Genomic DNA, 24817 nt, shown 5'->3' with positions numbered 1-24817 from the left:
TACAATTAAAACGGGGAAAGTTTTGACCTGCAATTGATATGATGAAATAAATCTTGCCAGTCTTACTGTTTAAAATGTCAACAGTTAAAAAAAAGAAAAGCTTTTATGTCAAATCTTCCTTCGATATCAAAAAGCAGTTTAGTCTGTTGATTTTTCCAAATGTCTTTTACACAACTTCAACAGTCAAATCTTAGGACAACCTTTGCTTTATTAACTTCACAATATCAGGTCACGTATTCCAAAGCTGAAAGTCTTTGCTCCTAGGGATCCAACTAATTTGTTAAACATTTAAATTGGTCTCAGATTTTAGGGGTATCCAAACTGTTTTTAAAGTAGCAATTGTTTTAAAACACTAAGCACAGGTGTGAAAAGGATAAGACAAAAGCAGTAAGCAAATCTCAAAACAGGAAGAGTTGCTGAGATTTCTCAGTTTAATAGAATGGTCTCGACAGTTTTCTAAATCTTTTTCTGAATAAAAATAAATGCCAGAGTTTCAAAAAGAAAACACGTCTTCCCAACCATTACTGCAGAAGCTGCACAATTTGTTTGTGACCTGCAAGCAGAATTAGCTGAGGCAGAAAATCAGACACCTTACTAATAATGGAATTCAAACTCCGCAGACCCGCACAAAGTGGTCTAGATAAAAACATGCTTTTGGGCTTCCATAAGAAACTGTAAGGCAATACTGTGTGATCCTCTGATAAAACAAAAATGTCACAGAACCTGTTTTTCTCTTGCGGGTTTTGATGTCTACAACCACGGCCCTGTTTTTCTCCGTGAAATGCTTCAGGATGATCACGTTGTGAGGCTCGTTGGCATTGTCCATGTACACAGAACGAGTGCCCATGCACAGCACCTGAAATGGCAGCAGAATTTCAGTCATCATTTGGAACACTTATTTGCAAACACACAGCCATGCATTATATTGGTTACATTTGCTTATACTTGGTATTGTATTTTTTAGCTGAACCCTCTGCTTGCTGCCAGATGTTTGCTCATCTTTAGAAAATAGTTGTTCACTTCTATAAAATAAATGCCTGCAACAACCAACTTAATGCTACATAGGCAATATATCAGAGTTAGGAACATCAAGAGTGAGACTGGATTGTTTTGCTTGTATAAAAGTTATTCAAACACATTAAGCTTTTCTTGCAGTAGTTGTAAGTAGCATTCAAAGAAATGCCAGGGAAAACCAGCCTCATTATTCTTGATTAGATCAACATTTTGTACAAATTTGATTAGATCAAACTGTGCACAAGTGGAAAGATGTGAACTCTGGCACAGAGTGTTTTGAGAGTTTATAATGGATGTCCCCAGTCGATGAAATCCATCGTATTTAGAAATAAACACCTAAAAGCTTTAACCAATTTCATCTGCTTTAGTACCAATAGGCCACTTACCTCAGGAAACCCAACCAGCACCAGTAAAGTGAAGATATTGGTGTGTTTTAGCTGGAAGGGCAGCTGCTTGATGCAGTGGTCAGTGAAGGCAGCGATCACACTGTGCCACTGCACGGAGGAGTTCAGGGATCGAAGGATATCTGCCATGGAACTCGCCCAGTCCAGGCCCACACGACTGCAAAGCAAGAGCAGGCTGCATTAGGGGGGCTGAACTACACTTACCTGGAAATGTTTTTCCCCAACACAGTGTATCACTCTTAATCTGTCAGAGCTGTAGCTTTCATATTGTTACAAAACAGTTTTTCCAAATATTTGAAGCTTTCGCGCCAGCTGACACATTAATTCCGTTTGGTTTTTCCTCACTAGAATGTAAATACTCCTCTGTTTTCTGAAAGGGTTTACAGTCCCAAATCAAAGTGTGCCTGAACATTGTCACTGTTAATTCTGAATTTTAGTTTAGAGCTCAGAAGTTTCTGCTGGCATGACAGCGAGCGGTTTATTTCCCATGTACGTGACTACCTGCTCGCTCTGGGATCACACAAACAATCCAGAGGGACTGGCCTCCTTGCTCTAAAGTTAGTTTTGGAGAAAATCCTTTCCCTCAGCTGATGCTCTGGATATTCTGCCTTTAAATTTCATATGCTTTTCTGTTTGTTTGTGAACCTTCCCTGTGAAACAACAGCTACACTGAAAAATAAGTCACATTTAACAGGCACAACGCTAATCTCAGAATGCTTGGAGTTTTCTCAGTAGCTTCAAAATCTGTCCCTCCCTGCTGTTTCCACTGCAATCTTACCAGACAAAAACCTCTCTTTTGAATACTCTCACACAAAAAGGTCAGCTCCAGAATTCAGCATTGGTGATAGTTACAACAGGACACACTCTCCTCCTTTCCTTTCCCAAGTTACACAAGAGATGTAACAATGCAAGAGAATTAACGTCATATAAAACATATGGGGCTGTATTTTGGTTTTCCTCAAAGTTTCCAAACCTTCCTTCCTCCTCTATGACATGCTATGTAGGTAAGCACAGGAAATAAAGCCACTTTTCAGCAGCCAGCCTTCTTCTGGAAGGAAATTAAGATTCCCACTGCAGCAAGGGCTGCAGATGCTAAAACCCTTCCACAATCAGGGTACAGGTTTAATTGACTTTCAATTAAAAAGCCTCTATGCACGAGACACCCATGAAAGAAAATTACAAGTCATCAGAGATTAATTAATTGGTTTAAAGGAAAAAAGCACCTGTCTAAACACACAGCTCCCAGACTGAACAGGAGATGAGTTGTCTTCCATCCTTCTGGCACTGTAGACCCATCTCCTGGTACAAACAAATTGTGTTTGGCTGAAAGGATTTTAGTCACTGCAGCATCCACTTCTGCAGGCATAAGCCTCAGGATTAACTGGCCCAGAAGTCCCAAGGTTAAATGATAAGTTTCATTTAAGTGGCCAGCATTTGAGATTACAACATGAAACATCAGTGGAAGTATTTGTTCCAGGTTCATCAAAGACATTGTGGAGCCCTGCAGAAAGAGAAAATCCTCAGTAAGGCAAGGAAAGAAAACAAGATTTTGAGTCAAAGTCAGCACATACGAAAGCTTCTGCTCTAATGGTCTTTCAAACAGGAAAAGAGGAATGAAGAAATTATGCTCCTACTTTGGTTGTTGGCCTGTTAAATTGACCTAAACTGAAGATTTAAACCCTGCAGGTGTTGAACAGTTAAGACAAACTGTTCATGGGATACAATTCCCTTCCCTTCCCCCCCATGACCTCAGTAATGTGCACTGTCTTAAGACATTCTAATTCAAATTTTATAACACATAAGCAACAAAAGCCCATTTCCCACATTTAATTCACTATGAATTTTATTCATGTTACTGGTTACACCTAGAAAACTACCCAGATTGAAGTGAAAAGAACTAACTGATTTGAAAGGTGGTAACATAGCAGCCAGCAGTCCCAGAATCCTCTTCTGAGAGCATTCAGCAAAAACTTGTTCCTGGCTAGGTATCAAAACCTTCTCTGCTTGCTTTTGGGCTGAATCCTCTGAGAGGGAGTCACCTGCTGTTTAAATAAAAACAAAAGAAGAAAATACCCCAAGTGACATTAAAAATAAAAGAAATATGCAATAGTTTCATTTTTATAATTAAAATCTAAAAAGAAATAGAACTTTTTAAAAAGATAAAAATTTGAGAAAAAAATCTTCATATTAAAGGACAGTAGGCAAACAGATTTACATCATCTACTAAAAACATATAAAGACCAGTGCTACAGACAGATCCATTAAACAATCATAATTCTTACAATATTAATCTTTAGCAGGATAAGACACCAAATTTCTGGTTCCAAGCACATCAGAACACACAAATACTGTGTTAGGCCAACAGGAATTTGATGTCTATACATGAATATGTATCTGTGGAAGTCTACTCTGATTTCTAGAATCCTTTAAACCAGCTGCAAGGTAGCTGTTCAAAGCAATGTGCTTGGCAGCTTTCACAAAGCAGAGTCTGGTTGCATTAAAGACATTTGCAAATATGCAAAATTGGATTGGGAATAAAAAGACAGCTGTTTGCTTTGCACATGAATGGGTATTCCTGTGACAGGGAAAGTGAGGAATCATTTTTTACCTGCTGGAGAAACAGTCTCATCCACAGAAAAGTCTGACTCTTGTCTCACAACAGCTTTCTTTGCAAAGACACCTTTGCTTTCACTTCCTTGTTTTCCTGCTTTCTCTTCTGCAGGAGACTGGATTTCCTTGCGAGTGCCTCCTTTCCCCTAAGAATAAAACAAAGGTACTAAAAGATTAAAACAAAATTTACTACCTGCAGAAACAAGCACGGAAAGAAGTCAGTCATCTGCACTTGACAAACATTTTTTCTACAAATATCAAAACCTTTTACTGGTGAATAACTTCTTGATGTATTCATGTCTTAAGTTTTCATACAGTTAAGTTTATTTATTTTCTTGTATCTCTGTGCATAAAATTATTATACTGTAATGGTTTTATACACTGAATAAACTGTTTTATACACTGTGTAAAACTGTAGGAAACCCATTTTCCTACCTAAACAGTGCTACCAACCAGGGGAAATGACAGCCCTTTCAGAAAGAATGATCTTTATCCCTTCCCTCCAATACTTCTGTGAATCAGTTTTCTCTAAGAGGTGATGCCTCTGTCTTTGATCAGCTGGATCTAATGAAAAAGTGAACTAATCAACAACTGTCCCCTTGTCCCCTAACTTTTACCCACAAATGAAATCATTACTATCCATTATTTCAGTTACAGGTCCAGAAGAGGATGTTTAAGCACCTGAAGATCACACATCTGATATCAGGAAGTAACAGGTACTCACATTACAATGCACAAAGGAGCCTGTGCTGGGTTTCTCATCTCTTCCCTTCCCTGCTTTATCACCAGGATGCCTTTTTGGAGCACTGTCTGGGGCAGGACTGCCTGAAACAGTGTCATTCTCTGAGAAGGATTCATCTTCTGGTAACATGCAGAGGAGAGCTAAATTTTTCAGTCCTGAGAGCAAGAAAGTTGTAAAAGCTGTTGAGTGGCAAGATGGGCAAAAAGCAGAACTGAAACATTTTAAAAGAGAACTGCCAACTTCTCACACACTTCTTTTGAATATCAACTCCATCAAAAAGATGTTTCCAATCATGTTCATTTAATTATGTAGTTCCATTAAGTACTAATTCCATTAACAGTGATGAACAGGTGGTGACATCTTCCACCACAAAGATACCATAGGGATAGAGGTCTTAATTAATTTAAGAAAGTGTTAGAGATACCCGCCAACAGTGTTAATTATGAAAGGTTAATTAAATTTGTCTTATCTTTGAATCTTCTGACCACTCAAATATTTGTACAATAAAACTACATGTTACAAACAGGTTAAATAATGAGTTTGCAAAAGTACTTGGTGGTAGTGGTGGTGGTATTTCAGCTGTGTTAGAGCTGCTCACAGAAGCTACCGACAAGCTTATTTGAATTTCAGTCTGGAATTTTTGATACATTCAACATAGGTTGAATTTGTATCGCCCTGTTTTCTGTAGGAGCTCTTAGTTCACAGAAATCCCCCTTTCCAGACAAACAGACATCATCCCCAGAAACTTCTCCTATCACAAATAAGGTTAAAAAATTCTTCCCAAGAGATACAGAGCAAAAAGCCTTTTCCTCCAAGTTATTTGCTGTCCTTCAGCTGTCACTAACACGTTACTAACAGAACATGAAGCTGTAAAGAGATCAGTCAATACAAGAGCCACGATGGAAAAAAAAACAACCAAAGAGTTGCCAAGTTGTCTTCAATATTTACCTAAGCACAAAATTAATTTTCTCAAGCTCTCCATTTTCCACGTTCCAGTGACCCTGAACGACACTTGTTCTACATTTGCTTTCTACATAAACAGTTATTCTCAGAGAAGTACACAGTGGCTTCCCTTTTCCTTTGGAAACTTTGGAGTGAGTAATGGCAGACTCCTCTGACACTTGCAGACCCCATTGTTTGGGAGCAGCAGGAGCTGACTCACCCTTTCCGTGCTGCGCTTTCATCAAGCAGTCCCCGATGAGCTGGATGCACTGATGCTGCAGGACCCGGGCATGGCTGAGGACCTGGGAATCCAGCTTCTCTCCTTCCACTTCCTCCCCATTTGCCAGATCTGCACTGTAGAGGGTCAGAGCTGCAAACAACAGCCAGGAGTAGTTGTGGACGTAGGGCTGGATGAGGCGCTGCCGGTCGCTGATCCGGATGGTCACCATGGGATACACCGTGATGCTGTGGGTGGGCAGGTGGCTGCAAGGAGAAGGGACAGCAGTTAGAAATGCAGCTGTTTTCCTGCTAACCAGTGTAGTCAGTAACACACAACACCTTTACAGGAAACCTTTAAGACCCAACACATTCCAGAGGTTCCAACTGTGGGCCTGTTTTATAGGATCTTTGGTGTCAAGCACTGAAAACTGTTTTCTACGCACAGCAGTGTTCAATTCTTCTGTCCTGTCGTACAGGGCTGGTAACTCTCCTCCTGCAGCTTTCACCTCCATGGCCAGAAAAGAATTCCTACCAAGTTACTTCAAAGGTTGAGGCAGGTTTTCAAACCACAGAGATTTTTGCTGAACTGGTCCTGTATTTGCCACATTTCCCCAGAGGACACCAAGGAAATGTTCTGACGTCAGGCACAGCCTTGCAGGAAGCCCCATGAGAAGGACTGATTGCACTTTGATGCTAAATATCTTTTTCTGCCAAGTGTTTGGGGAGAAGAAAATGACATATTTAATACCTGTCAGAGTATTTCTTTGCGTGGTAGCACCCATAGCAAAGGTCAAAGTCATCACACACATTGCAGTTCATTCTCCGACCTATGATAACTCCTTGGCAGTGATCACAGGCATATTCCATGTTAACCATTTCATGGTCATCCTCATGGCCTTCAGGTTTAACTCCACCTGTAAGGAAAGATCACCCTGTAAAACCTTTTTGATACAGGATCTTTTCCTGATTCAGATTAGGAAAAGAAAAGTTCAGCATTTCTGAAGTTCCCCAGGAAAAAAAAAAAGCGTTCGACTTTATTGTCACATATAATTCAGAAGACACTATTTTGCCTTCGAGCCCAGGGTTCTGAGGGGTTATTTAATGGCTCTCACCCAGGAAGCAGGTTTTACACAGGTCCATGTCGTTGCACTGCAGGCAGCGGTAGCGGTGCCACGGCGCGATTTCGTCACAGCCGTCACAGGATATGTCCACGTTCAGCAGGTCACAGTAACGAGCCACAAACATGTGCATCTAGAGCAAGACATGGACACAGCTTGCTTGAGGATTATTTTCTGACTTTGAGAAAGCCTGTTTTAGAAAGCAGAACATTCCCCCCGCTAAAAATGGACGGGGATCTTTTAATCACTTTTTTGAAAGTCTACAGGGAGCCAGAGATCCAACTCATGAAAATTCAGTTTAAGCCAGATTCCTTTAGGCTTTTGAAGGTCTCCTATCTAACCCTTCTGCAGATAAATAAACAAAACATGAGGTCACCTTTCTCTGCTTGTCTGGGTCAGCTTGAGCTATCTTTTCATACCAGGTCTCAAACATTACATCCTGACATTCATCCATCCATTCACAGTTTTGCTTGTAGTCTGCAATTTCATCTTCTTCACTCCACTGACTAAAAGAAAAGCAAGCTTAAAATTAAGTCTGAATGCAATCAGGCTTCCCTTTAATAAAAATTTCCTTTTTTTTTTTCAAAGAACCAAGTGCTATAACATGGTAATAAAAACAGAACTGTGAGAACTCCCATTCACCTGGTTAATAAATGACCATATAGACAGCAGCTTCTTGCCTGTGACACATTCTTAAATACATATGGAGATCAGAAAAATCAGAAAAACCTAAACTTATAAAACGTTTGAAATGCTGGCAGCTCAGATGAGACATTTAAAAGCTTTTTGACCTTCACATTTGCCCATGTGTAAGAAGTACAACTAATACAAAACTGCAACATGAAGGCGTTAAAAACATTTATCAAGGGAAGAACCAGCATTATCTACCTCCTGCTACACTGCTGAACAAGTGAAGTGCTCCAGCAGCAATCAGGTTAAAGATAAAATTTTGATAAGTTTCTGCACTGGCAAGGCTGCAAAAGAATTCAAATACTTCAGTTAAGCCTCTGGATACTGGCCAAAATTATGCCATACTTGTTAATAGTAGTTTTACTGCTTGTTCCAGCACAAAGTTCAGGAGCCTTTCTGGGTAAAATGGTATCAATATTTAGTACCATGTGAACGCTGCATCCTTCCTGACTCACCAAATGACACTGTCATGGATACTTATGTTCTCCTGTGATGTTGTCATGAGGAGATGTGGCAACTGAATCTCAACAAAGAAGGAAAGATCACTTGGCTCCCAGCTCATATCCAGGAGGTGAAGGAGAGCTGTCTGCACACAGGATAAGGCAGGAAGCAATGACCTAAATAAAAAAAGATAATAAACCACGACCTAAAGTTGAAATGGTGTCTGGGGAGTAGGGCAGACACCTATACACTGATTTTCAGGCTTTCCTCTGCATTAAAATGAATAACTCAGGTTTATCAGTGTATTAGCTTACACAGTTTAGCAGGCATAGACTATGGAATTTGAAATAAAGGTGGTGTCTTTATGGATTCAGTTAAGATGGAGCTTATGCTATTGCCCCAGCATCAGCAAGAGGGTTTGTCTCTTCTCTGCAGTACATTTTGGAGGAATTTTTTCTCTTAGAAAACTTTGCCATCTTCAGTCAAAACTGAACAAAGGACTTGAGAGTTACTGGTAGAGAGTTACTGACATTTATAGTCACAAAAATTCTCATTTCTTTAGGACACACAGCTAGAAATCCCCAAAATGCTAACCAGAATGTTACAAAACTTGAGTTTTAACATTAAAGCATGGTTGCAGAATTGCCATATTTATCGTGGCATCACTCTTGCCCGAGTATTCCACAATAAATTTGCTATTTCCAGTATTTTACTACCAAGCTTCAGAAACACATTGTGGAATTAGAACTACAAAATGCAATAATTCAAGTTTTTAACATTGATAAATTTATTGTGGTTTCCTGCATAGTAGTAATAACAAGCCAACTTGGCATTTTTGATCACAAGATTCTTATTTAGTTCTGTAAATAATGCAAAGTACAGTTTGATTAAGTCAAAATTAATTAAGGCATTAAACAACAAATAACAAATGATAAGGGAAGAGGTGTGGAGGAACAGTGAATAAAAATCACAGAAATAAGGCAAGAATTGTACTGTACCTGTCATTAATAGCACTAAATCCCTTCACAGAATTAACCAGGAATAAAACAAGCTGATAGTAGGACTCCCGAATCTCTTTGTGTAGCTCAGCACCACAACCTTCCAAGTTTCCAAAATAGCTGGAAATTAAAGAGTCAGTTTAGTAACCTAGAATTCATTGTTATATTTTAGGTAGGATGGTTTGTAAAAATTTTACAAACAGGCTATTTTTAAACCCCCCCCCCAAAAGTGGGAAGAATGTTGTGGTTTTTTTTAAAATGCAGTCTGGTAGTTTCAAACAAAAATAAAAGAATCCTGTACCAGAAATCAGAAGGAACTCGTGGCACTAATGATAGAACATTCCTTCGAATTAAAAAGGTCCTTTACAAAAATCTAATCAAGATCTTAAAGGAAGTCAGTGCCCAAGATGACCATGGAGAGCTCCTGACAAGGGAGAAGCCAAGTGACAGAGTTGACACACCACAGAAATGAGACCTAAATTTATGAACCAGAGCAGCACAGTATTGGCTCCTGATCTGAGACAGGGCTTTCTAGTTGTATACAAAATTTGGAAAACAAAAAAAAAATTCCAAATTGTCTTTCCTCACTTAGAACAACAACTGCACAACCATATAATTGATATGATCTCCTTTGGCTCTTTTCCCTGGGTGTGGGAGCATGTCCAGGAACTGGTGCCAAGCCAACAGCACTGCAGACCTTGGCTTGACATCCATCCTTTTGGCCTCTGGCACACAAGTGGAATATGCCACCCCACAAGAAAACTGGTCTGGTACAGGTGTCACACCCAAAGTTATGAAAATTCATGAAAAAGCAAATGTTACAGCGTGCACCAATCTTGGATGTCATTCTGCCAGATACTCTGTAAATCAAGATGACACCTAAAGTTCACAGAAATTATAAAGATGCAATGTTACCTAAGTGATTACAAGTTAAATTAGTTGGATCACTACAGGTTTCTCTTAGATGACAAAGAAACCAATCTAGAACCAGAGAGGAACTATAACTACAGCAATAAGTGAAGACTTCAGTCTTTTTGAGTCTATTGTGATCCGGTTGGGACTGTAAAGATGTTTCTGGGTGACTCAAACACATGATACCTACTGGCATGAACAGCTGTGCAACCAAGTCCCACTTGAAAATAATAATTAATTTTTATTTTTTTAACTGAAGCACACAAGATATGCACAGCAGCCTGAAAACTAAACCTCATGTCATATTTTTATTATCCACATGTGTTGAAAAGCAATAACTTTCTACTGTTTTCAATATACATGAACTGGGGGAGCACAAGGACTAAGACATTAAATCACATGGCTGAGATTTATCCAAATAACGACCTACTTTGTGAAATCTTTCTGGCAGGCCAGAAGTTCCAGGAGGAAGAGCACACAGGGAGGGTGAAAGCAATGTGGCTGCCCAAGAGAGTTGAGGCACTGGCGGATTGTCTTGAGCACTTCCATGATACTCTGCCCTTGGGATTTTCTCAAAGCAAGAACCTTTAAAACACTAAGAGCAGAAAAAAAAAACAAACAGAAAATAAAACAATGAAAACTTCAAAATAAATAAATCACAATTCAAGAAGCCTTTGACTAATCACACAAGAGCATTGTATCTAAATGTTCAGTTCTATTTCAGCAGTTGGGTGACTGACAGAGCTCCAAACAGAATCCAGCAATTCCTGCACCACCCCATGTTTTAGAGCCCCAAACAGACAAGCTGAGAACAGGAAATCTCTCTTCTGATTAACATTTTCAGAATACCAGGTAACTTGAGATGGAACCACTCTCTGTGTGGTATCAAGGATTGGTAACAGTGATACACCATGTCTTTGCTGTTTGTAGATAAAAAGCAAAATGCCCCTGCAAATAAAATAAATCTCAGGAAGCAAGACAATAAATTGCCAAATAATTGTTTTTTACATTCTGTTCTACATGACAGAAGCAAATGAAATGAAATAGGACTCTCTGAGCCACTACCTGGTCATGAATAGCTGAAGTCTGATACCTAAGTCTGACAACTATTCATATATAAAATGTTTTTCAATGCTGTCTTGATGCTAAAATATGTTTTATTCCTCCTGAAGAGGTGTGAAGATGAGCTTCTGTATTTTATAATGGGCAACATTTTCAATTTGCTTACCTCTCATGTGAAAGGGACTGATCCTTTATAAAGTCTAAAATGTTCTTCAAAATAGGGTATTTTTCCTTTACAGTAGGCACAGGTCTTGGCTCCTCCATGGATCTGAAGGACAGGAGCCTCAGCCTTCCCCTGCTCAGCTGAGACTTCCTTGTAGGGGTGGAAGGAGGTGATGACACATCTTCTTGCTGGGAAACTGCATTTTCAACAGGTTTACCATGAAATGCAGGTGCTGCTTCTGTTGGGAGGGGGTCTGGAACTTGTTTAATCTTCAGCTCAGACTGTGATGTTTGGTCCCCCTCTTTTGAAACAGGGTGAGTTCCTGCACTGGGTGAATGTGCTGCCTGGAAGTCCATGTCCACAACTGAACCTTTTCTTTGGCATTTATCACTGACAGGCTGCTGGGGGTCATCAGTGTCTTGGGCTTCCAAACTGTCTGAAGCAGAATCTTTCGTCTTTGCTCTTACAGGCAAGAAGTTCAGTAACAGAAGGCTCTTCTGCATGCAGAGTTTTGCTGCAGCACAAAACCAGTAAGAGTTAAAACCATGACAATTGAACAGCAAACTTGCTGTCTTCTGCTAAGAAAGTGATTTATCTTATTTCTTCTGAGCCAAGACAGCCAGAAAATACTGGTTTCCTTATTATATTGATCATGAAACACCATCAGTTGGGTAAGTTTATATTTCCAAATCTGAATAATCCCACTGAACCATATGAAGTACACAGCAGTTAATGAGAATATGTTTTATTCTAATAACCATCAGCTGCTATTCTAACATCAGTTCACTGTGGTAAGAAGTATCTACAAAAATAGATGAACATAAGTTCAGAACCAGATGACCCAAGTGAGAGGTCACTCCCTGCAGAATTTCCTCACATTCTATTTTCTGCAAAGAACAGCAGAGAACAATTCATGCAATGAATTGCAATGACAGTTCATGCAATGTGCACTGGGTTATCTCTTAAGGTATTAAAAAGTGACCCCAGTCGCCAACTTACCTTTTACAGCAAAAATAATGTCTTAAGATTTACAAGGCAATGCTTTAGTAAACTCCCTGGAGTGCTTATACATTTGGAAAGGCAACACTCACCAAGAGTTTCTGGGTTCACCTCACTTGCTTCCGTGTTCTGCTTCTCCTCAGTATCATTTCCCCTCCCCATCAGGGATTTCTGCTTCATTTCCAACTGTAGACAGGATGTTAAAATAGTTAAAATATGATCCCCCCTGTGTCTCTCTACAGCAGGCAGGATGAAGACTGTATTGCTCTAAAGGAATTTAACCTCAAGAACAGATGACAGTGGTTACTATTCCCCACTGCAGTGCAAACCACCCAGAGTCTCCAAGAGCAGCACCTCAACTGTCAGAGCTGCTCCAGGTTTGTAGGCTGAGAGCATTCCCTGTCTTGTGACTGGATGTGCATCAGCACTCCAAGGAAAAAAAGGCTTCTCCCTTACCCCCACACTCAGGAAAAGATATATATCCATATATCTATATATCTAGTCATGAGATAAGGTTCTCCAAAAACATGTCATCTCACTGGTGAGCTCTGTCAGATGCAATGGGTGAAGGCAATTACTCATCCTAACATGCATCTGCACTCACTGCAACTCCAGGATAACAAGCTGCCAGGAATTCTTAGGCAGGAAAGGGAGAAGCTCACAAGATACTAGAATGATGTTTAAGACATTTCTTTTTATTCTATACCTCAAAAGAGCTCCAACTGCAATGTAAGAACCTTCCTTATTAACAACACACATTCTTACTGAAAAATATCACAAATTTAACTGATTGAGTCAAATTCAGTCCTAAATACTCACAATGGCACATCTAGGGCAGAGGGAAGGTGGGGGGGGAGTGTAAAACTACATTTAAACATTTAAGTTCAAAGCTTAGAAGTAAATATATGTTCTTCCTAAGTGAAAACAGTTGACTTAGAATCACTGAAGGAAGAGATTGTTCCACCCTACTCCTTAACATTGCATTGTAAAATATTAAAGTAAATGACATTCACAGATATCCCCCTGAGTGATCTTACCATCCATATTCTAATGGAATCAGCCAGGGAATATACTTGTGCAAACTCATCACACAAAGGCACCTTGCCTCCACTGTTGACTGGAAATGAGAGAAAGAAGAGTCCTGTTTATTTACAGCTCTGTTTTTATACAAGTACTTCACTAAAATTATGCTACAGTTCTCCCCTCATCTCTTAGTCAATGCTTGGAATTATGCCTGTAAGAAAAACAGGGAATAAAACCTGCCAACTTTCATATGTCTTAAATACATAAACTGCACCTTGACAGAGTTATTTACAAAGTTAAATTATGAGTATCTTCCTCATCTCTCCCCAAAACTGACGCCTGAAGTCATGGAAAATAAAAACCTTTCCCTATACACACAAATATCACTGATGCAAACAGAAATCAGAATAATCAAGAAATGCTTAGTAACTTAAAGCTCTATAGATGTATTTGTTTCCTCTATTGCTTTATGCTTTATTGAATTTCTGGAATAGACCTTCAAGATCAATTTACAAAAATTAAAAACCTGCCAAAACAGTGTCCATGCAAACTGGCCTGACAAATGACTATGGAGAAAAAGACATTCCTACTCAGTCTTCCTTTTGCATTTCCCCCTTTTTTTATTTTTTGTTTCCTTTCTTCTTTTCAGGGTGACTTGTCCCTATGTCACATGGCAGAGGGGAACAGGGGCCTGAAATGACTCTGCCCCAGCACAACCTGACATAACAGTGGGATGGATTTCTCAAGCACTCACTAATAATTTCCTGTGCTACCCCAGTTTTCAATCTCACTCAGAAAATTAGCCCAGTTGTCAGACACAGACAAGATGACTAAAGGCAGTAACCACGTTAGTCATCGAGTCAGTCCCTGTGTCAGTCACTTTCAGTCATAACTTTATAGCTCAGAAAAATAGCTCAATCATTCTGTGACCCTATGAAAATGTAAGATGTTTGGTGTCAAAATTATGTCAGCAAGTGAAAGCCTAAAATGAAACCCTTCAAAACCAAGGAACATCTTATTATCCGATACTTCAAATAACCCAAATACTTCCAATAAACTTAAGGGAAGGATGATCTGAGTTAAAAAGTTGCTCATTTTACCTCCTGAAAAGTTGTGATACAATGGATATTATACAAATTAAAAGCAAAACATTGCCTTTTATTTAAAAAGAAAATTTAAATAAGCATTTTGAGGACACCAAGGTTAGTTTCCAAAGTATATTTCAGAGGTCATTCACACCTCCTCCAACCCCAGCAGTTAATAACATATATAAGTTGTTGGATTTTTAGAAGAGATACAATGAGAGTGGAAAATGATCCAAGAACCTCTAATAATTGGGAGCCTCCCTGTTCTGAATTAAAGCCCCAGACAAAATCACTACTCTCTTTATGTATAGCTCTATAGGATTAGTGGCTTCTGATGGTTATTAATATTTTGCCAGTGCTCCAAAGACAAAAGTATATATTAATAAAAAATAAACACTCTAAAGAGAAGGCTTATCCAGTCTACCTAAGTGATACCTTTATACAGAACACCTTTTTTAAAACTGGCCCCACTAAACTGATTTTTAAAGGTTACGAACTGAGCTGTAAGAGAGCCTTTTACAAACTTTTAAGTCTTCATTATTAAGATAATCTAATAATATTAGAGTTACCATATTTTTGAAGCTTCTCAAATAAATCTGGAGTGAGATACACCAAAGCAGCAAATGTTGAGTTCACAGCTTGATCAATAGTAGAACCAGCAACTATATCTGTCTTTGGGGTCTGTTTTTTACATGCCTGTGTAAGTCCTTTGAAAAGTTCAGATTTTTGCCCACTGAAGTCCTGGGCAGGATCTGATTTTGCAAAGTCGATAAGAAAGTTACGGCCGACGTCGTGGGGAGAGCTCCGAGCCTGCAAAGGGTGGCAGAAAACATGGATTTTAATATTATTAATAATATGTTAACATTATCTGAAAAACTGTTGCAGCTCCTTTGGTATAATTAAGTCAACTTGCAGCTTACCCAGCGCAGTTGAACAAACTGATCTAAGGAAAGACGTCCCTGCACAAGGTGGGCAGTGAATCAGATGATCTCTGAAGGTCCCTCCAAACCATTTTATACAATCATAGAATAGAATCACAGACTGCTTTGAGTTGGAAGGGATCTTAAAGCTCATCCCTGCCATGGGCAGGGTCACCTTCCACTAGACCAGGTTGCTCCAAGCCCCATCCAGCCTGGCTGGATTTATTAGTTTCCATTTTCATAGAATAAAGGGCTCAGAACAGTTCCTTCCCTCCTTGATGTTTGAATTAAACAGCACAAGTGATGACAACTTTAGCACAGCAGCATAACCTTAAGGGCATAAGAACTCCATAAATCCAAACAAATGTGGGTGATGCCCAGGGATTCCATGCCAGTGGAACAAAAGCAGGGTGCAAGTACCTCTTTTTTCTCCTGGTGCTTGGTACTGCTCTGCCTGGCTCCCGGGGCTGCCTCAGGACACATCTGATGCCTGAAGACAGGTTTCCACAGAGGGGAATTAAGAACTGATGTTACTTTCAAAGGAGGCAAGTCTGCTTCACTACCTAGTTCTGCAAGAAAATCAAAACAGACGCTTCAGTTACCGAAGACTTTTCTTCAGTTTTACAGTTTAATGAAAATAATAAATATTGGGAAAAAAACCCCAAAAGTTAATGCAAGTAGACTAAACAAGTAATTTAACAATGTTCTCTGTTTCTCCAACGTGGTACAGAAAAGTGATATATCTTTTCTTTAGTGGCAGCATCAATATCTTATCTTATAGTGACAAGGTTACATTACGGAAGGACTTTAAATAAAACATTTTTGCTGTTCTTATAACTATAGAAATTCCCCAATTTGCAAGAAAGTTTAAAAGCTTTTTCTCTTACTAAAGACATAATAATTTGCTATATGTAAGCATGCTTATATTAAGAAAGGAATAAAATATTCTATAAGAACATTTCAATTAGTTCCCTAAATTCACAGGCAAGTAGCTGCCTAATTCTACAAATACTGACCACCTGATGGCAGCAAGACCTCTTTAACCTTGTTAAATTTATCCAAAGTGGTGAATGGATTCTGATTTAGGAAGCCAGACAGAAGTGTTCTGGTTGTGAAGTTAAGGAATGGGCAACTTCTTTATTTACTTCGTATTTTACTTATCTTCACTGGCCCAAAACCTAAGTGAACTTAACCACTGGAATTAACCAAACTTAATTTGTGAGTTCAAATTTCGATCACTCTGAAACATGAAGCTTTTTAAAATCACTTGTGTTCTATGCTGTGTTCTGTGTATTTTTTTCGGTTTGCTGGCTGCATATTCACACCCCCCCAGCGTGGGGTGGGTCACAGCACTAGGGAACAATTTTAAAAGGGAAAAAAAGAACACATTACTCCATAAATACAACTCAGCTTAGTGTGTTCACTCCCAGGTGTCCACGTCTTCCGCGGACTTGCAACGCGGCAAGTTGAGAGAAACACCAAAGGAACTTGGTTTTTACAGGGGGGGTTCTACACAGAACATCCCTGTATTTCCTCTCTGCTGGAGCCCTGGGAGGCACTCACCTCGTTGGGATTTCAGGGCCATGCTTCGGGAAGCCAAGCGCCCCATCAGCCGGGATACAAGAAGCTGTAAATCCAAGCCCCAAGACACGGCGACGTCGGGGAGCCCGTAAGCAGTGACGGAAAACTTGTAGCCCCACTCATTATTACTGCTGTCAGAGTGAAAGAGAAACTGCAGCCGTGGGCCAGCCTTAAAGGTCACTTTCTACAGAGCAACAAAACAGTCATTTTGCCAAATGTACATGACAGGAGAACGTTTCAGGGTAATGAATTCCCTTCAGCAACTCTGGGGTTTTCAGTACTATGTGCTGTCCATAACAGATCTAATTTCCCCCGCTACCTCGATGAGAAACCCACAATACTAAGCAGGGAAAATTTCTATTCAATAGCTTAATGAGACATTTTATAGATGACTGAGCTTTAGAGCCACAAAACAAGAGAGCAGTGTCCCATTTGAGTAGGTCTCACTTCCCCACAGGAAGGGCCACGCTTGTCTCATGATGTAAAAACTTGTGAGGGCAGAGTAAGTTTTACCCATGTAGCTACTGGCAGTTAAACATGATTATTCCTTTTCATTTTTACTGACTGCCCTTTTGATAACAGCAGCAAAGAGGGATTCTTTACTCATTCACTCCTTTTCTTTGCAGCATTTCAGACTTTCTTCCTCACCTCCTGCCCTCCCACCTCTAAGAGGGAATAAACACACCCCCACACAAAATCCCACATCCTTTTAGACAGTAGGTTTCCACAGGAATCATAAGGATTTCCTAAGATTGGATATATCACTTGGTTCAGAATTTTAAAGGTGCTCACCTTAGGCCACTTCTCAGTGCCAACCTTTGTATCGTAACGAGTTTTGGCCCCTCTGGCATCAGTAAACTCCAGGTAATCATACCTGTGAAAATTGCAATTCATTACTTCCTAATTTACTGCTTTAGTTTTGGAGGGAAAATGTTTGCTTTGGGATTTTCACAAGTGCTGCATCTCAGTGCACCCTTGTCACATCTCTCTGAACCACACCTTCTGCTAAGGAATTTGTTTCATGTTTCAGTGCAGCAGTCCCAGCAGACACTGTTTTCTGCAGAATTTTCCCAATTTTCCCTTCAGTAATAGGTGCCAAATCCAACATCTGGCAAACACCTTAAATAAGCAGTAGCCTGATATGTTACCAAGAGAAGCCAAGCCAATAGTTTTGCCTTAAGAGGGCAAAATAAACACCACAAGCACAAACTGTGGTGGTTACAAAACACATCAAGGCCAAAGGAAGCAAAATTCCTGTGAACAGCACAGTACATTTGCCAGGAGAAGTGGCTTTCAGCACGAGGTCAGTCAAAACACACATTGTGTATTACCCTGGACAAGGAAATCAAAATGGCACGTTTGGAGTGCACATTGAAACAGGAATTGCCCCTCTGCAAAGAGATCCTGGAATCTAACCCAGCACAAGATTAAATTACCTCCTTTCAGTTTCACATTTTTCATCAAATTCCACCTCAAAGTAAGTTGCCCCATGGCACAGGAAGACTGAGACCTCATGGCAATTATTCTCATAGTTATGAGGTGATTCCATAGTCCATGTTCTCAACACCACAGGCTGCTCCTGCTGCCAGCTTTCCATTTCCATCTGCACAACAAAAATGCATTCTCAGATACAAATCTAAAGCATTTTTAAAATAGTACCAAACTAGCTGTTTATGTCCGTACTTGCAAGTTGCCAGATGCACATACAAATGGCATTTAAAAGGCTACAGCACTGATTTACACTGAAACTAGTTCTAAAGACATCCTTGATAATCACAGTAAGGAAGCACTTCTAAAGCACATTCCAGTCTACTGCAGGAGGAGACAGTCTCACCCAGAAGTGACTACAAGTCTCCAAAGATGACAAAAAGGAGTCTGGGTGACTAATGTAGATTTAAACATCTACACTACAGACATGCAGACTTTGTTTGCATCACCACAAGCGATGAAGCTAAAAATATTAAGCACAAGCTATTTTTAATTTATTTTCCTCTTCACCCTCAGAATCCCTCCTTCCCATCTACCTTCTAGGCTGCTCATTCCACTTGCACTTTGTGATCACTTTGCTCATCTTCCACATCATACAGATGTATTTCTAGTTCTTCACTCAACATTTCATTACACATCCCACGTTCTTAGAAGCTTTCCAGCTCTGTTCCCATGCTCACCCACACTATCACCCCCGTTTTCTATGTCTTTCTTGTAATTTTGCTTTTGTTTCACTGTGTTTAACAGTGCCTGTGTCTTCAGTTACCTTATGAGGTTCACTACAAAGGCTTTTCAGTGGTTCTATCAAAGTGCTGAATCCCTGTAGCAGAGTACAGTGTGGAATGTCTAAAGTGCAAAAATCCAACAGGAAGATGACCTAGGAGAAAACACAAATGCCATGAAAATGCCCAAAAACCACAGCCATGCCACCCAGAAATAGGACAAAATCCCCCTGCTCACTTACCAGCTGACGAGTTGCCATGGCAAAGACAGAGTTACTGATTTTTTCTACTATAGTTTTGCCACTATACTGTGATAAAAGTGACTGCAAAATCGTTCTGATGTTTGACAGGAACTGGCCCACATCTAAAGAGGGAAAAAAACCAAACCTTAAGAGCCACCTCAAGGATTTGCTCCCACAAGCCACTTTATCAATCATGAAATGCATGGGATGTGCACAAGGACAAAGCAGGAAAGGATCTGCTGCCTCAAGGCAGTGACACCCAACAGTTCAGAGAAGTTTTCTGTGATATTTCTATTGAGGAAACAAGTCATGCTTGTCAATGATAACACAGAAAAGATGAGTGATGAGTAATTTAATCAAACACTCCAAGATTGTTTCAACAACCTCAGTGTATCCAGGAGCCTCCCTGAACAGTTATTAAGCAACAAGTGAGGGTAGGAATTTTTTAGCTTTAGCCTTACTCCATTTTTAAATGTTTATTTAAACTGATTTATATACAAATAACTTGTTTATACACAAATAACTTATTTATACACAAATAACATTAACATTAAGTAATTTTATAAAAAATTACACCTCTGTTAAGTACTTGGCCCAATTAACTATTCAATACTGAACTGCTGCATTAAAAAAAATTAATCCCCCTGAAAAAAACCAACAAAATCCCTTAGAAGTGTCCAGCTTCTTAAGCAAGTTCCTTTCTTCTTGCTATCCCACATACCTAGCAAAATATATATTATAAACCCAGGAGTTTATCCAAATAAGGGACACTTAAACTAAACTGTTCAAATAAAAGTCTGTAACTATTTGTAGTTTTGGGGTTTTTTTCAGTATTTGACCCCCCAAACTCCCTGAAATGCTTTCTGGACATTCTCCCAAGGTAAGATTACAGCTAAAACTCCAGGTTGCTCAATGTGCCTACAAATTACTTCCTAGAGAGATTAGAAGTGCTATGACAGATATGAGTGTGCCTCAGGCAACCTCTGGTGATCCCTCATTACACTGCAATCTGCAAAATCACACTTTGAAGTCCTGTATTGCACCACAATTAATTCTGCACTCAACCCCAGCACTTACAGTTTTTAAGTATTTCTACTGCAAGATCCTTGGCTGAATTATCAGTGCCCTTGAGCTGCAGGTAGCACCAGGAGAGGAGGCTGCCCTGAACAGACCAGAATAAGGAAGCCAAGACTGTGCCACTCTCTTGCTGTGCAACATCCAGCATCATCATTTCACACTGAAAAATAAAGAAGAGCATTGAAGAATGTAATGCAGCCTCTTCTGCTGCAGAATGACACACAATATGTAGCTGTGTGTCAACTGTGATGGACATTCTCATCCCACTCACCCCAGAAAAAAGATGAAATGCAAATGACAGGCAGTTTGTAACATGAAGCAACTGATGGGCTTTGTTTTGATATATCCCAATTTTAAATAGGAACAGCCACATATGAGTCACTCGACGTTCTCAGCACATTTTTTCTCCATATGTAAATGGCCCTCCTCCATTTCCACCTCCCTCAGTGACATGGCCAATTCTATCCTCTCAAAATGGGATGATTACTTCTGTATCCGAGTGTCTCCCCGTGGAAAAATACCACAGCTTATACATTACCTACTCCACTATTACAGAATGTTAATGTTTAAAGGAAAACACTTCAGAGCTGCTTGGAAAACCTAATCCTACCAATGCACAGCCAGGAATAGCTGCATCCAGAAGGAGAGGAGAGCTGGTTCCTTGGCACCCATCTCAGGCAGGCAGCTCGTGTTTGAAGGCACACAAAATCCATGACAAAGAAGCAGGAGCAGTGCAAAGACAGTTACCTCTCGTGCTGCCACCAGCAGAAGGGTGTCCATGACTGACAACACCTCACTTATGTCAAAATTTGCAGAAACTCCTTTCTCTGGTAATAATAAGAGCCCACCAGGATCTTGATCACTACAAGAAAAAAATCTTCTTTACCAACCAACCACAAGGAGTTCCAAACCACAAATTTAGCTATTCTTCTGTGACAAATCTGGAGAGATCCTACTGTATAATTACTTGGAAAAAGCAAAAGTTTGTGTTCTGATGACTCCAGATGGATTAAATCAATAACAACCATCACCATGGGCAAACAATTACTTAAAAACCTGGAAGACAGCCTTGGAGAAGCCTAAGAGCAATACAATGTGATTTCAGCACCAGCCTTGGCCAATGTTTTATAGTTATTTAGTTAATAAACATACTGAGGAGTAGCAGCATCTCCTTTCTACAGCAAAATCCCTTGAATATTTTTGAGAATTATTTTCCAGGGGATTATCACATCTAAAAAGGATTATATACAAACTTATGAACAGATGTGGGCTATCAGACAAATATTTCCAATCTCAGGACCCCTTACCTGAAGTGGGTACACAAGGATCTGAAGGCAAGATGTACAGATTGCTTATGTTCTTGCTCTGTGATGTTTTTCTAGAAAAGGAAAAAGATTTATTTTTATGATATGTTCTGTTTCCCTCCTCTGTGAGAAAGAATTCTAATTTCTGCCTTCTACTGTTCATTTTTGGTAAGAAAGGCAGGGTTAGCTCCTCTATCTTTGGATAAGCTGCAGAGAGAGAGAAAGGGGAAAGGGTAAAAAGAGGCAAAGAAAAAAAAAAGTAAGGTTTTTACTTGAATGGGACAAAGTATGCATTATTTGACAACAACAACTCAGATTTGTCCTCTTTTCTGCATAAAAGCAAGCAGGTTCTAAACAATCAATCTCTTATGTAATGGTTTACCATCATGGTGAAGAGCTGGTGTCTCCTGGTCTGCCTGTCTGGGAAAAACACTGCAGCTCCACTGAGTAGGGTGTTCTTAACTTCCTCTTTTAGCATTTTCATTGGCATGGAGTTACTGTCCCCCATATCCACCACTGCTCAGACAAAAAGGAAACAAAATTACAAGTTCTAATTAATACTAAGAGGCATAACTGAATTCAAAATGTTAAGACTACACAGCTTCAAGTCCTTGCAATCCCATTATACCCACAGAAAAGGAGGGGAAACTTTTTAACTTCTAGCAAGAAAGATTTGTCTGAGAATATATTTATTCACTGAGTAAATTAGTTCTAGGAACATCATGACTTGAAAACCATCAAAGCTAATAAAGTTTCTAAGATGTGACAGATTCTATATGAACTGGTTTTTCTCCAGCTCACTTTGCATGAGACTATTCAAAATACACTTGAATAAAGAATGTGCCACCCTCCTTCCAATGAAATCTAATGTGTCATTCCCATTCTCTTCACTGGCTCCAGAACCTTCCTGTAAACCTTACAGACTCCTTGTGAGCTCATTTATATTTATATGAAATTTCAGAAATAAATGCATCCCTGTAACATTAAAGGGTCACATTCCCTGCTGGTTCAAGCAGGAGTTTTCTATTGCAGCTGTTTCCAGGCCACACATTGTCAGAAAAATCTATGAAACCCTTTCTTTGGGTCAAGGAAAGTTTCCCTGTGGTAGACTTAAATTAGCACACACTGACCTGAAGGAGAAACAAAGGAACAGGAGCCAACTTGGCCTCTAGGAATAAATATCTTTTCCCAAATTTGAACAGACAAAACACTTAATATATATTGAATAAAAAATTACCTTCACACAAATGTCTATAAAGCTCTTCTGCAGCTTCTGTGTGACCAGCTGTTTTGCTCTGAGGAGTTTCTTGAGGTTTAGCAGTTTTATTGTCTCCAGTAAGTACAGAGAAGCAGCTCTGGAGAAGCTGCAACAGCAGTGTTTGAGCAAATATACATTCTTCCCTTGGGCTGAAAAAAACCAGAAAACAAACTGAAGCAAAAACTAGAAAAGAAGCTCTTTTGCACAAAATAAATTATGCTATGAAAGTCACCACCTCAGATGGATAAAAAACACTGAGTGGAGAGCACACAGCCATAGCTACCAGCTAAATTAATCTACAGTTCAAGCTTCCACATAACATTATAGTTAAAAGTCCATATGGCAGCAGTAGGAAAATGTTATTTATGTAAATGATGCAGATTAGAAAGAACAAACTGCTGTAACTAAACTAAGCATACTTTATTTATACACATGCACAGAGATTAGTGCCTCAGCAGACAGTAAAGAAGTGACTTACTTTTGGTGAAGTTTATTGTAAAAATTCCAGAACAGCTGCAAATCAAGGCCTGTGAAATCTAAAAATGACTTGTATTTTAATCCACTCTCCTTCTGCTGAACCTTAAAAAGGCAAAGAAAAGGCAGGATTGGAAAATTAACTCTATACAGAACACATTTTTAAAAAGTAAATCCCTGAGCACTGGGCTTAAAGCAGCCAGGTTTCCTATAGATTTGTAGCTACACTGAATTCCAGTGTAAGTTCTTTCATTGATATTTCAGTGTCTAAACGTGACAGTTCATGCTGAAACCTTCTCCTTCACAGAGCTCTCTCCTCTTTCCAGATGTCTGAGCTCCCACCCCTGTTCTCCACCACTAAAAGACTTTCCAGCCTCCAACTCTCCCTCTAATTTGACTGAAAGTAAGAAACAGCCAAAATGAGATCGACTGCCCATGGTTCAGAATTGAGGTTGAAAAGGCACAGACACATGCACTGAAAGAACAAAACATCATTTTGACACGTATCCTCAGGGGTTGGGTACATCACCCTGACACCCAGCAGCACACACCAGTCACAGCTCTTAACTGTGTATGTATTATTTCAGAGAAAAAGAGCAATGTTTTAATCTATGAAATCTTAGCTTCCTCTTTTGTGCATTTTTCCAGATGTTTGCTTCAGAAACAGCTACACTAACAGATATGGGGCATCCTCCTGTCCCACCTACTTCATTGTAACCTCATGCTGAAAAACACTTCTTCACTTCCTTCTGGACCCAAAGTGAGCACATTCTGTCACATTCAGTGAACATACACAGAATGCTATTTTTCAGAAACCATTTTTTTCTCCCCAACGTGGTTTTTAACCATGGTTAAAAGCACCCAGACTTCTCTTTATCCATTTCCAGTTTCTGTTTGCACAGCCTTAATACTTTCAGCACGGGAAATACAGGCTCAAAAAAACCCAAAGAAGTAAAAATACCAGGTCCTGTGCCAGCTGCTGGATGAAATGAAGTGTCTTCAGGAGCAGAGTTGTGCCACAAACTGTGTCCTCATCAGTCCTCCTGCACTGCAGGCAGTTCATGCTCCTGCTGGGCTCGTCCCGCATGGGCCGAAGGTACCCGAGAACACTCAGGCCCTGGACCCCCAGACGTTCTGCTGTGTCTTGTCTTGTGCACAAGAACTTTATCATCAAGTACTAGAAGGATAAAAACACAGCACAAGATTAGGGTTTAAAAGCTAGTACAAATATGGCTTTCAAAAGGCACATGTGAGGAGACTGCAAGTGGGGCTGGGGGGGCCAAGCATAGTCCCTGTCAATCACTTCCAGAGGTTTAAAACACTAAGCTT

General features: G+C 39.7%; 1 protein-coding gene across 2 annotated transcripts in view; it reads right to left on the bottom strand.

Moving 5' to 3' along the window:
• The window catches only part of ZZEF1 (zinc finger ZZ-type and EF-hand domain containing 1), a 57218-nt gene that overhangs the window by 15493 nt on the left and 16908 nt on the right, over positions 1 to 24817 (bottom strand). Inside the window, exons 13-42 of one of the 2 annotated variants that reach the window (XM_027734344.2) lie at positions 24450 to 24665; positions 23493 to 23593; positions 22994 to 23163; positions 22139 to 22272; positions 21760 to 21830; positions 21200 to 21314; positions 20453 to 20612; positions 19376 to 19497; positions 19178 to 19288; positions 18360 to 18526; positions 17716 to 17797; positions 16906 to 17107; positions 15763 to 15911; positions 14992 to 15232; positions 13352 to 13431; positions 12407 to 12500; positions 11319 to 11829; positions 10521 to 10685; positions 9179 to 9298; positions 8195 to 8356; positions 7426 to 7555; positions 7044 to 7182; positions 6680 to 6845; positions 5933 to 6195; positions 4753 to 4925; positions 4027 to 4174; positions 3321 to 3460; positions 2642 to 2919; positions 1401 to 1575; positions 724 to 856 (exon numbers count right to left, since the gene is read on the bottom strand). In XM_027734344.2, coding sequence (XP_027590145.1) covers positions 724 to 856; positions 1401 to 1575; positions 2642 to 2919; positions 3321 to 3460; positions 4027 to 4174; positions 4753 to 4925; positions 5933 to 6195; positions 6680 to 6845; positions 7044 to 7182; positions 7426 to 7555; positions 8195 to 8356; positions 9179 to 9298; positions 10521 to 10685; positions 11319 to 11829; positions 12407 to 12500; positions 13352 to 13431; positions 14992 to 15232; positions 15763 to 15911; positions 16906 to 17107; positions 17716 to 17797; positions 18360 to 18526; positions 19178 to 19288; positions 19376 to 19497; positions 20453 to 20612; positions 21200 to 21314; positions 21760 to 21830; positions 22139 to 22272; positions 22994 to 23163; positions 23493 to 23593; positions 24450 to 24665 — 4918 coding nt within the window. The remainder of the gene's footprint in view (positions 1 to 723; positions 857 to 1400; positions 1576 to 2641; positions 2920 to 3320; positions 3461 to 4026; positions 4175 to 4752; positions 4926 to 5932; positions 6196 to 6679; positions 6846 to 7043; positions 7183 to 7425; positions 7556 to 8194; positions 8357 to 9178; positions 9299 to 10520; positions 10686 to 11318; positions 11830 to 12406; positions 12501 to 13351; positions 13432 to 14991; positions 15233 to 15762; positions 15912 to 16905; positions 17108 to 17715; positions 17798 to 18359; positions 18527 to 19177; positions 19289 to 19375; positions 19498 to 20452; positions 20613 to 21199; positions 21315 to 21759; positions 21831 to 22138; positions 22273 to 22993; positions 23164 to 23492; positions 23594 to 24449; positions 24666 to 24817) is intronic. The other variant, XM_027734345.2, reaches the window with a different exon arrangement.

This window comes from Pipra filicauda, unplaced genomic scaffold (assembly GCF_003945595.2).
Source record: "Pipra filicauda isolate LSUMZ 115617 unplaced genomic scaffold, ASM394559v2 scaffold71_size5581439_pilon, whole genome shotgun sequence".
NCBI lineage: Eukaryota > Metazoa > Chordata > Aves > Passeriformes > Pipridae > Pipra > Pipra filicauda.
This window is presented reverse-complemented; position numbering and strand designations above follow the sequence as displayed.